The sequence below is a fragment of the Salmo trutta genome, chromosome 39 (genome assembly GCF_901001165.1).
Source record: "Salmo trutta chromosome 39, fSalTru1.1, whole genome shotgun sequence".
Classification (NCBI taxonomy): Eukaryota; Metazoa; Chordata; class Actinopteri; order Salmoniformes; family Salmonidae; genus Salmo; species Salmo trutta.
The window spans coordinates 12,479,452-12,491,910 of record NC_042995.1 but is presented as its reverse complement, the minus strand read 5'-3'; the positions used below and the strand labels follow the sequence as shown (position 1 = coordinate 12,491,910).

General features: G+C 46.3%; 1 protein-coding gene across 2 annotated transcripts in view; it reads right to left on the bottom strand.

Annotated features, from left to right (window-relative positions):
* Positions 1-8,335, bottom strand: part of LOC115179716 (guanine nucleotide-binding protein subunit alpha-11-like) — a 40,042-nt gene extending 31,707 nt beyond the window's left edge. Inside the window, exon 1 of one of the 2 annotated variants that reach the window (XM_029741399.1) lies at positions 7,217-8,335. In XM_029741399.1, coding sequence (XP_029597259.1) covers positions 7,217-7,352 — 136 coding nt within the window. In that variant the 5' untranslated portion in view covers positions 7,353-8,335. The remainder of the gene's footprint in view (positions 1-7,216) is intronic. The other variant, XM_029741398.1, reaches the window with a different exon arrangement.
* Between the last annotated feature and the right edge of the window lie 4,124 nt (positions 8,336-12,459).

The following is a 12,459-nucleotide window of genomic DNA, read 5'->3' as shown; positions in this document are numbered from 1 at the left end:
CATGACCAGCCAAACCGCGCTTCTTAACACCTGTTCGTTTAACCCTGAAGCCAGCAGCAATGTGTCGGAGGAAACACCGTTCAACTGACAACCGAAGTCAGCCTGCAGGCGCCTGGCCGGCCACAAGGAGTCGCTAGAGCACGAGCCAAGTAAAGCCCCACGCCCAAACCCTCCCCTAACCCGGACGATGCTGGGCAATTGTGCACCGTCCTATGGGACTCCCAGTCACGGCCGGTTGTGACAGCCTGGAATCGAACCCCAGGCTGCAGTGCCTTAGCAACACTGCGCTGCAGTGCCTTTGACCGCTGTGCCACTTGGGAGGCTGAATGAACATTTCTAAAGGCATTCCCCCAAAAACCTTCCCAATTAAATGACTGCAAAGTAGGCCTACCTGGCAGAATGATATCATGATGATTTGTACCAATCGCAGGACATTTGTTTAGCAAACTGCCATCACATGTAGCCAGCCTACAGTGACATTGTAGCCTACAGTAAAAACACAACTAGCCAAACAATGGTCTCTTGCTAGTTTACACAAATTAAAGGGCAACTACACGCTCCAATGTTGTTTTTGTTCTCCTGATGTGGTTTAAGCATTGTTGTGGACTTAAATACAGAAATGGAATGTTCTTTTCTATAAAAAGGTGATTAAGAGAAAACCTGAAAAAAAAACTAGGATAACTCAGAAGCCTGGAAAAATAAAACCGCGGGAACTGAATTTACCAAAAGACAAACTGATTTTATAGAACCCTACAAAGTGACGTCAAAAATCTTTAACACCTTTTTGAGATAAAATCTTTGCACAATTGTTTTCCTACAAACAATCAATATAAATGCCATTGTCAAGTTAAAATGTCATTTCTTTGTGTATGGAGGGTAGGTCATTATAGACTATAGGCTACTTGCTCAGCCCGCAAGCGAAAGATAACATTTAAATGACGCGTGCAACATCCGCTGTTCCTGGTCAGTATTCTTTTCATTCGGGCCAGTGGCTTCCAGTTGGCACTGGCCTGGTGTGCCAGTGGCAAATGTACCTGAATGTCAAGCTCTGCAAGGGCATGCAAATATAAAAGTCATTATTAGGTTCTGTATGGAATGCAGGCACATTACGAGACACAGGTCAGGTCATTGTCGCTGAGCAGTGGTGAAAAACCGGGACGACCAAATCATGTGCTGGTGCCATCAACTGAAAAAGTTGGGAGCACCAGTGCCACCAAAATAAAAGTTAGTCTAGAACTCTGCCTTTAAGTCTCCAGAGAGAAAGGCTTGACCCCGTTTGGGCTGAGTGTGCGTGGTGTTCCATGAGGATTGACCCCGTTTGGGCTGAGTGTGCGTGGTGTTCCATGAGGATTGACCCCGTTTGGGCTGAGTGTGCGTGGTGTTCCATGAGGATTGACCCCGTTTGGGCTGAGTGTGCGTGGTGTTCCATGAGGATTGAGCCCGTTTGGGCTGAGTGTGCGTGGTGTTCCATGAGGATTGACCCCGTTTGGGCTGAGTGTGCGTGGTGTTCCATGAGGATTGACCCCGTTTGGGCTGTGTGTGCGTGGTGTTCCATGAGGCTTGACCCCGTTTGGGCTGAGTGTGCGTGGTGTTCCATGAGGATTGACCCCGTTTGGGCTGTGTGTGCGTGGTGTTCCATGAGGATTGACCCCGTTTGGGCTGTGTGTGCGTGGTGTTCCATGAGGATTGACCCCGTTTGGGCTGAGTGTGCGTGGTGTTCCATGAGGATTGACCCCGTTTGGGCTGTGTGTGCGTGGTGTTCCATGAGGATTGACCCCGTTTGGGCTGAGTGTGCGTGGTGTTCCATGAGGATTGACCCCGTTTGGGCTGAGTGTGCGTGGTGTTCCATGAGGATTGACCCCGTTTGGGCTGAGTGTGCGTGGTGTTCCATGAGGATTGAGCCCGTTTGGGCTGAGTGTGCGTGGTGTTCCATGAGGATTGACCCCGTTTGGGCTGAGTGTGCGTGGTGTTCCATGAGGATTGACCCCGTTTGGGCTGTGTGTGCGTGGTGTTCCATGAGGATTGACCCCGTTTGGGCTGTGTGTGCGTGGTGTTCCATGAGGATTGGCGGCTGTGGGACACACACTCGATTAAAATCCTCTTCATTAACAAGGTGAGCACCTGGGAAAGTATTTATAGGCTGACTTCTGAGTGTGTGTGTTTGTCGGACTGTGAACCAGCCAGCCAGTCAGTCAGCCAGCCAGTCAGTCACACTGGGTCAGAATCATAGAAAAAGTTTGATGAACCTGAACACCGTTTTGATGGCCTAGGAGGTAGAAAAAATGGAATATAGAATTATGCAATTTTTTTGTAATAGTATTTATGTAATGAAAGTCAGATCATTATTACTAAACCTGACCCTTGGCATGGAGGGATTTAACACACACACACACACACACACAAGGCTGTCAAATCTAGCTCAAGAAGCATGACAACATTCCCTTATATGACCAAAATAATGAGAGAACACCTGAGTCTTCTCTCCTCCAGGCTATTTCTGCTCAGACCGTCACCAGGGTTAAGAACTAAACCCCTCAGCCTGCCCCTGGCTAGTGAGTGACCACCCAAATCGAACTTCATCTGAGCTAGTTTCTTCCCCATTGGGAGAGTCTGAGCCCTGCTAGCCCGACATGGAAACCCCTCCCATTTGGAGCGAAGCAGCAGGGCAAGAAAGTGACTGAGTAGGCAGCAGTTCATTTAGCCAACACCCAGGCCACAGATACACAGCTCCAAGTCATGCTGCAGCAGGCCCCAGCCCAGCCAACACAGCCCCAATTCAGGCAACAGCTGCCCCCAGCCCAGCCAAGCCAGCCAGTCCCAAGACAAGCAACAGCAGCCCCCAGTCGAGCTGCGGCAGCCCCCAGTCGAGCTGCGGCAGCCCCCAGTCGAGCTGCAGCAGCCCCCAGTCGAGCTGCAGCAGCCCCCAGTCGAGCTGCAGCAGCCCCCATCCCAGCCAGCCAGTCCCAAGTCTAGCTGCAGCAGCCCCCAGTCGAGCTGCAGCAGCCCCCAGTCGAGCTGCAGCAGCCCCCAGTCGAGCTGCAGCAGCCCCCATCCCAGCCAGCCAGTCCCAGGTCAAGCAACAACAGCCCCCAGCCAGCCCCCAGTCAAGCTGCAGCAGCCCCCAGCCAGCCCCCAGTCAAGCTGCAGCAGCCCCCAGCCAGCCCCCAGTCAAGCTGCAACAGCCCCCATCCCAGCCAGTCAACACAGACCCAAGTCAAGCTACAGCCGCCCCCAATCCAGTCAGCCCCAAGTCAAGCTACAGCAGCCCCCAATCCAGCCAGCCCCAAGTCAAGCTACAGCAGCCCCCATCCCAGCCAGCCCCAAGTCAAGCTACAGCAGCCCCCATCCCAGCCAGCCAGCACAGCCCCAAGCCCGGCAATAGCAGCCCAAGCCAGCCAGTCCCTAGTCAAGCTACAGCAGCCACCAGCCGAGCCAGCCTAGAGCCCTCTCTGTGTTTTGACCAAGTAGAGGAAAACGCCACCAGAGCTGTGGAGCATGGCTGGTCCCATGGCCTGATATGGCCCTCAGCAGCACATGTTACAGGGGAGATGGGGGAAGGGGGGGGTGGTAGAGTGAGTGAGGTCTCCATGGCCTGTCCCATCTTCAGGCATCAAAACTCAACTTTGGTCATACAAGCACTTCAACCAACCGAGCCATAGGAAACCACAGTATTTGCATGTACAATCAACTCCTGATAAAGGCAACAGCCTGGGACTGTGGTACTTGTAAAATCATGTATTGAACAGGAGAGTGTAGAACTATGGAGCATTTAAAAACAAGGTAATTGACCTGGAAAACCACGCATAGCCCTGGTGAGACGTGTGACTAATAGAAGTCAGTGACACATCAGTCTAAGCTTTAACCATGTTTAACAAAGCCTATTATAGACCTGGACTAATCCTTCTTTACACCTCCTTATCCCTGCTCAGACACACAAATACACAGCCTTAACTCACTTAGAATAGTCTGTGTACAGCATGACTGGTCACACAGAGGCACAGGCACACACTGCCTCTCAAAAAAGACCCACTGACTGACTAAAATCTGAAAATCTGATACAGGAAGTAGACTTCTCCACTGATCAGGGGTAGCTGATCCTGCAGAACTAGTACTGGCTTTAGTTCCAGCCCGGGTCCTAGACTCACACAGCACAAGAGTAGAAATAGTCAGTAGGTATAAACAGAGATATATTGATGATGAAGTGAGCAGTCCCAACCCACACATCCATCATCTCTGTGCTCCACTCTGAAGCAGTAGAATTGAGAAATGGAAGTGGGGAACAGTGATCCAACTGAGCCTACTGGATACAGATAGTGTGTGTGTGTTTGTGTGTGCACACACGCACACAAAAATATAAAATGCACATGCAAGAATTTCAAAGATTTTACTGAGTTACTGTTCAAAGGAAATCAATCAATGGAAATAAATGAATGATGCCCTAATCTACGGAATTCACATGACTGTGAATACAGATATGCATCTGTTGGTCACAGATACCTTAAAAAAAAAAGTAGGGGAGGGGTCAGAAAACCAATCAGTATCTGGTTTCAGCACCATTTGCCTCATGCAACGTGACATCTCCTTCACATAGAGTTGATCAGGCTGTTGATTGTGGCCTCTTCAATGGCTGTGTGAAGTTGTTGGATATTGGTGGGAACTGGAACACGCTATCGTACACGCCGATCCAGAGCATCCCAAACATGCTCAATGGGTGACATGTCTGGTGAGTATGCAGGCCATGGAAGAACTGGGACAGTTTAAGTTTCCATGAATTGTGCATAGATCCTTGCAACATTGGGCCGTGCATTATCATGCTGAAACATGAGGTGATAGCGGTGGATGAATGGCATGACAATGGGCCTCAGGATCTCATCATGGTATCTCTGTGCAATCAAATTGCCATCTCTTAAATGCAATTGTGTTCGTTGTCCATAGCTTATGCCGGCCTATACCATAACCCCACTGCTACCATGGAGCACTCTGATCACAACGTCTGACATCTGCCCGGTACAGTTGAAAACAGGAATCATCCATGAAGAGCACACTTCTCCAGCGTATCAGTGGCCATTAAAGGTGAGCATTTGCCCACTGAAGTCAGTTACGATGCTGAACAGCAGTTAGGTCACGACCCTGGTGAGGACGACGAGAACCCAGATGAGCCTCCCTGAGATGGTTTCTGACAGCTTGTGCAGAATTTCTTTGGTTGTGCAAACCCAGTTTCATCAGCTGTCCAGGTGTCTGAAGAAGCCGGATGTGGAGGTCCTCGGCTGGCATGGTTACACGTGGCCTGCAGTTGTAAGGCCGGTTGGATGTAAGGCCAAATTCTCCAAAACGACATTGCTTATGGTATAGAAATGAACATTCAATTCTCTGGCAATAGCTCTGGTGGACATTCCTTCAGTCAGCATGCCAACTGCACACTCCCTCAAAACTTGAGACATCTGTGGCCTTTTATTGCCCCCAGCACAAGGTGCACCTGTGTAATGATCATGCTGTTTAATTAGCTTCTTGATATACCACACCTGTCAGGTGGATGGATTATCTTGGCAAAAGGAGAAATAGTCACTAACAGAGATGTAAACAAATTTGTGCACAGAATGAGAGAAATAAGCTTTTTATGCGTATGAAACATTTCGGGAATATTTTATTTCAGCTCATGAAACATGGGACCAACACTTTACATGTTGTGTTAATATTTTTTGTTTCGTGTGAAATATATAATTTTTATCTCCATGACCTAGGCCTAATATGCTCCCCACAGGTTCAGGTCCAGAATACAATACAGTAGGATAGAATGTGATAAAATAGAGAAAAAAATACTAAATAGCCTACAATAGAATAGTGTCTCTCTCTGTGTGGTTTGGTTTGGCCTACTTCTCAGAACTGAGCCAGGGTCCACAGGGAAACGACTGGAGAGAGGGGCAATCGCACGTGTCAGACAACCTGGGATATGTTTTGTAAGTGTGAAACGGGAGCAAACGTTTCTGAAACAGAGCTGCCCGAAATGAACTTGTCCAATAGAAACACAAATCCATTTTTTTATGTCTAAAAGACTGGTAGAGGTTAGGAACGCCAAACTGATCCTAGAGACCTGTGTCTAAGGACAACTTCTACTGCCAGGAACATTTAAGAGTTTCTCCTGATTTTGCCTCCATGCTCTCCATCGTGGGAGTCTGTAAAAGCACAGACACACATATACAGACACACACAAGTATCTACATGCTTCTGACGGATGTTGAGAAGCTGCACCCAATGTTTCATATATACATTTAATTCAGAGAGCACACCAGAACTCTTTCCCATATAGAGCCTAGGTCAAGCTATAGGAATTGCATCTGCCAGGTTGTGCAATCCCCTAGACATCCTTTCAGCTCACCTGTATTCTTTATTTAGCAGTACAACTGTTACAATCTAGCACCTTCCAATGGATCATTCATTGGGGCTGGGGTTAACATAAAAATAGACGGGAGGGGTCTGTTTTCTGCAATACAGTACCATTAACATGACCATATATGCTTAAATTATTTTCACCATCAGATTCCTTCTGAAATGGACCTCTCCAGTGCTTGTAGTAATAGTATTAGTGGTAGTAAAACTTGGATTCAGAACTAGTCAGCAGATATAACAATATGGTGACACTAACGTTACTCATCTAATAATAAATACATAGTTAGCATAATCACTTGATTTGATTATGAACCATTCCCCCGTTCTAGGAATGAAATTGAAGCCTAGCACTCAGCTAGCTAACTAAACGTATATAGACTAATTGACTAGTTAAACCAGGGGTGAGTTGATGGTAAGCAAGATACAGTTAGTTAGCTAGCAAGCATGCAATGACAGCAAATAGCTAGATGCCAACGTTAGGTAGCTAGTTGGTTAGCAAGCACTAGTAGCACCAACAGCTAAAGTGACAAGATGTTGGCCAAGTGGCTTGGTGATTTAGCTAGCAACAGAAGGTAGCTAGCTACCTACCCATCTGACTAGCTAACAAACTCGTTTGCTAACCAAACACAAATCTAGCTAGCTAACGTGAACTAACTAATACATATTGACTGGTTAGCTAACATTAGATAGCTAGCTAGCTCACTTGGGGAAAAATGGAGGCCTGAAGCTAGCTAACCTATCTAGTTAGCTAAATTGATATTTCACAAAACGGCAACTAGCTACCTATGGTTCAAAGAAACCCCAAAATATGGATGACAGTTTGCGTTACCGAGAAGGAGCAATTTCAGTTCTCTCCTCGAGTCCCGCTTGTCTCGCCGGAGTTGTTTGTCTATCTCCGCATTGATTCGTTTCGATTCCTTCGCCTCTTCGCTCAGGCAGCAAGCCATCATCGACTCCAAAGTCATCCCTCCTGGTTTTGGCAGCCCGCTGGTTAGAATGGACTAGCTGGTTGGGTTAACTTTAGCTAGGTATCTAATATCACGATCCTCGCTTCTAATGTCTGGCGAGGAGGTGGACTGGGGGGTCTTGGATGGGAATGGGGGAGGGGAGCTAGGGGCCTCGCTGTCAAGTTGTCCCCAACCGAGAACTGCCCGACTTCACCCGTGTACAGATCTCAGCAAATCACGGGAGGATCGGCGAAGAGGGGGCAATGTCGGTGCGAGGGGGTGTGTTGAGGGCCTCTCTCCGTTGATGCGCGCCTCAAGCCTTGTTTAAATTTCTCACGTTAGCTAGCTAGTTGGACAACTAGCTAGCTACCTGGCTAGCTAACTATCCCTATTACCTGCCTCGATTGCGATACCCTGTGTTCACTGACTTGGGTTCGTGCGTCCCCTGGTCCTCGGCCTGACACAACGAGCGGGGCTAACTGCACTGTCGCGACATCCAACAAGCTAGTTAGCTAACGTAGCCAACTGTCCGCCTTCTCAGCGCCGTCCGCCCCCTAGCTAGAGCCAAGCCACAATTGTCAGTAAAATGCACACAAAGGCAACGCATCCATATGGCCAGTCTTGCAATGGCACAGTCACCACTTCCCAGCAAATGTTCGTCCTCTTTTTCTATCCCAACTAAACGCTAGCTAGGTTCCAGCGTTATGTCTCGCTAGCTGAACGGCTTCGTGATGTGTCAGAGCTGTGATGCTGGCAAACTGAGAAATGACCATTCCCCAGTCAGATTTGGCTGACTAGCTAGCAGTGCAGCATTCGATTGAATCTCGCATCATTTTTGGCGCAGTTATCGCATGAAAACACAGCCGCTAGTTAAACAAACAGAAAACAAAATGCGTATTGATGGCCTCGCTAGCAACTAGCAGTTCCATTTATTAGCAGATCGTTGCGTTTCTGTTGAAAACCGTGGGCATGGCACACTCTAGTATGATGCCAGGAGGGTACTAGGCAACCAAAGTGAGTGACAGTGGGTTTGCACGTTACATGAGCAGGAAAGGGGGCGGGACGTCTTTTAATTCTGGAGGTGGTTTCTGAGAACCACTCATTTTAGGTCGATGCATACAACAAACGGCATACATAAAATGCAGCTAGAAGACAACGACAAAAAAATCTGATTTTTGCCATATTGCTTTATGAGTTCATAATGGATCTATTTAGGGAGATTACCGGTATTGTTTTTTCAATGGCACAGGGATCAGCGGATTAATATCGCAGCTCCCACCCACTCATGATCTGCGGGTTTGCACTGCAAATGCACGCTATTAGATGATGGAGTTTATGGACGTTAGGGTACTAGGGGGTAACTAGCCCCCCCCCCTCAGGACAATGTCTAATTGCTGATTCCAAAAAGCAACATTCGCACGACATTGCATGTCACCATAAATATCCGCACTATGAGGAGATTTGATGTAAAGTTCCTCTTTTTAATTCACCTGCACGTTAATTTTCTCTGTTGTTCCTTTTCCATACAATCCATTATGTACAATTACTCTACATATTAATTGAATAATACAAGATTTTAAATCACAACCGTTTTTAAAATGACACTCAGGAGCAAAAGGTTTTCAATAGTTGTTTTTAATTCAGAAAAAAATCAATAATTGGAATATAATATTGTAATGGAATATGAGTAATAACATTGGAATATAACATTTAATAACAATAACTATAACTTAACTAATTCATTCAGTGTAACATTGATGTGGCAACTCTCTTATGCTCTGCTATTGCACAATTCTAATTTGTACATAGGTCACAAATAAAGCTATCCCCAGTAAAAGTGGAACACAACTCATAAGCCCACCTGTGACTAAACAGGGGAGAGAGATGCCAATTGAAATGCTCTCTCTTAAAAACATAGCTAGCTATCTGGCTATATCAAATCAAATCATATTTCTCACATGCCCTGAATACAACCTTACCGTCCAATGCTTACTTACAAGCCTTTAATCTTCTTAGGGCTAGGCCCCTTTTTCTAAATTTCCGCCTGAAGTGTGACGTGCCCAAAGTAAACTGCCTATTCCTCAGGCCCAGAAAACAGGATATGCATATAATTGGTACCATTGGAAAGAAAATACTTTGAAGTTTGTAGAAATGTTAAAATAATGTAAGCGAATATAATACAATAGATATGGTAGGAGAAAATCCAAAGAAAAACCAACCAGATTTTTTTGTTGTTGAGAGCCCATGCTCTCACAACAGAAAGTATAGGGGCATACTGCATTCTAGCTCCCATGATGCAATTCCTATGGCTTCCACAGGGTGTCAGCAGTCTATGTTCAAGGTTTCAGGCTTGTAACTTCAAAAACAAATAAGAAAGATCAGTTATAGTACAGGGACACAGTCTTGGAAATTCGTGTATTGAACATACTTCTTTCCGTAAGAAATATTATAGTTTGATGACATTTTAGGGAATCTGAGGAGTAAATAGAAACATATTATGACTTCAGATTCCTTTCTCTGAATGTTGAACGAGTGGATTACTCAAATCGATGGCGCCAACTAAACTGACTTTTTGGGATATAAAGAAGAATTTTATCTAACAAAACGACACTACATGTATAGCTGGGACCCTTTGGATGACAAATCAGAGGAAGATTTTCAAAAAGTAAGTGAATATTTAATCGCTATTTGTGAATTTATGAAACCTGTGCCGGTGGAAAATTATTTTGATGTGGGGCATCATCCTCAGACAATCACATGGCATGCTTTCGCTGTAATGGCTACTGTAAATCGGACAGCGCAGTTAGATTAACAAGAATTTAAGCTTTCAACCGATAAAAGACACTTGTATGTACCTAAATGTTTAATATCCATAATTTTTATGATTATTTATTTGAATTGTGCGTCCTCCAGTTTCACTGGAAGATTTCCCACTAGCAGGATGCCGAGCCCTAACTAACAATGCAGTTCAAGAAATAGAGTTAAGAAAATATTTACTAAATAAACTAAAGTAAACAAATGTAAGAAAAAGTAACACAATAAAATAACAATAACAAGGCTATATACGGGGGGGTACCAGTACCGAGTCAATGTATGGGGGTACAGGTTATTCGAGATAATTTGTACATGTAGGCCCCAGTGATGTACTGGGCTTTATGCACTACCCTCTGTAGCGCCTTACGGTCAGATGTCGAGCAGTTGCTATACCAGGCAATGATGCAACCGGTCAGGATTCTCTTGATGGTGCAGCTGTAGAACTTTTTGAGGATCTAGGGACACATGCCAAATCTTATCAGTTTTCTGAGGGGGTAAAGGCCTTCTTCATGACATTCTTGGTGTGTTTGAACCATGATTAGTTTGTTGGTGATGTTGACACCAAGAAACTTGAAACTCTCGACCTGCTCCACTACCCGTCGATGTGAATGGGGGCGTTTGGCCCTCCTTTTCCCATAGTCCACGATAATCTCCTCTCTCTTGCTCACGTTGAGGGAGAGGTTGTTGTCTTGGCACCACACTGCCAGGTCCCTGACCTCCGTCCCTATAGGTTGTCTCATCGTTGTCGGTGATCAGGCCTACCACCGTTGTGTTGTCAGCAAACTTAATGATGGTGTTGGAGTCGTGCTTGGCCAGTCGTGGGTGAATGGGGAGTACAGGAGGGGACTAAGCACACACCCCTGAGGGGCCCCCGTGTTGAGGATCAGAGTGGCAGATGTGTTGTTGACTACCCTTACCCCCTGGGGGCGGCCCATCAGGAAGTCCATGATCCAATTGCAGAGGTAGGTGTTTAGTCCCAGGGTCCTTAGCTTAGTGATGATATTTGACGGCACTATGGTGTTGAACGCTGAGCTGTAGTCAATGAACATCATTCTTACATAGGTGTTCCTTCTGTCCAGGTGGGAAAGGGCAGTGTAGAGTGCGATTGAGATTGCGTCATCTGTGGATCTATTAGGGCGGTGTGTGAATTGGAATGGGTCTAGGATTTACGGGATGATGGTGTTGATGTGAGCCATGACCAGCCTTTCAAAGCACTTCATGGCTACCGACGTGAGTGCTACGGGCGGTAGTCATTTAGGCAGGTTACCTTTGTTTTCAAGGGCATAGGGACTATGGTGGTCTGCTTGAAACATGTAGGTATTAAAGACTCGGTCAGGGAGAGGTTGAAAATATCAGTGAAGACACTTGCCAGTTGGTCCGTGCATGCTCTGAGTTCACATCCTGGTAATCTGTCTGTCCCTGCTGCCTTGTGAATGTTGACCTGTTTAAAGGTCTTGCTCACATCATCTACGGAGAGCGTGATCAGACAGTCGTCCGGAACAGCTGGTTCCCTCATGCATGTTTCAGTGTTGCTTTCCTCAAACAAGCATAAAAGGCATGGTAGGCCCGTATGGTAGGCTCGTGTCACTGGGCAGCTCACGGCTGGGTTTCCTTTTTTAGGTCATAATAGTTTGCAAGCCCTGCCACGTCTGACGAGCGTCATAGCTGGTGTTGTAGGATTCAGTCATAGTCCTGTATTGACACTTTGCCTGTTTGATGGTTCGTCTGAGGGCATAGCGGAATTTCTTATAAGTGTCCAGATTAGTGTCCCGCTCCTTGAAAGCGGCAGCTCTAGCCTTTAACTCTGTGCGGCTGTTGCCTGTAACCCATGGCTTCTGGCTGGGATATGTATGTATGGTCACTGTAGGGACGACGTCATCGATGCACTTATTGAAGAGCCCGGTGACTGAGGTGGTATACTCCTAATTTCCATTGGGTGAATCCCGGAAACATATTCCAGTCTGTGCTATCAAAACAGTCCTGTAGCGTAGCATCCGCGTCATCTGACCACTTCTGTATTGAGCGAGTCACTGGTACATCCTTCTTTAGTTTTTGCTTGTAAGCAGGAATCAGGAGGATATAATTATGGTCAGATTTGCCAAATGGAGGGCAAGGGAAAACGTTGTATGGGTCTCTGTGGGTGGAGTAAAGGTGGTCTAGAGGTTTTTCCTCTAGTTGCACATGACATGCTGGTAGAAATTAGTTAAAACAGATTTAAGTTTTCCTGCATTAAAAATTTGTCCCCGGCCACTAGGGGCGGCACTTCTGGAGGAGCATTTTCTTGTTTATTTATGGTCTTATACAGCTCGTT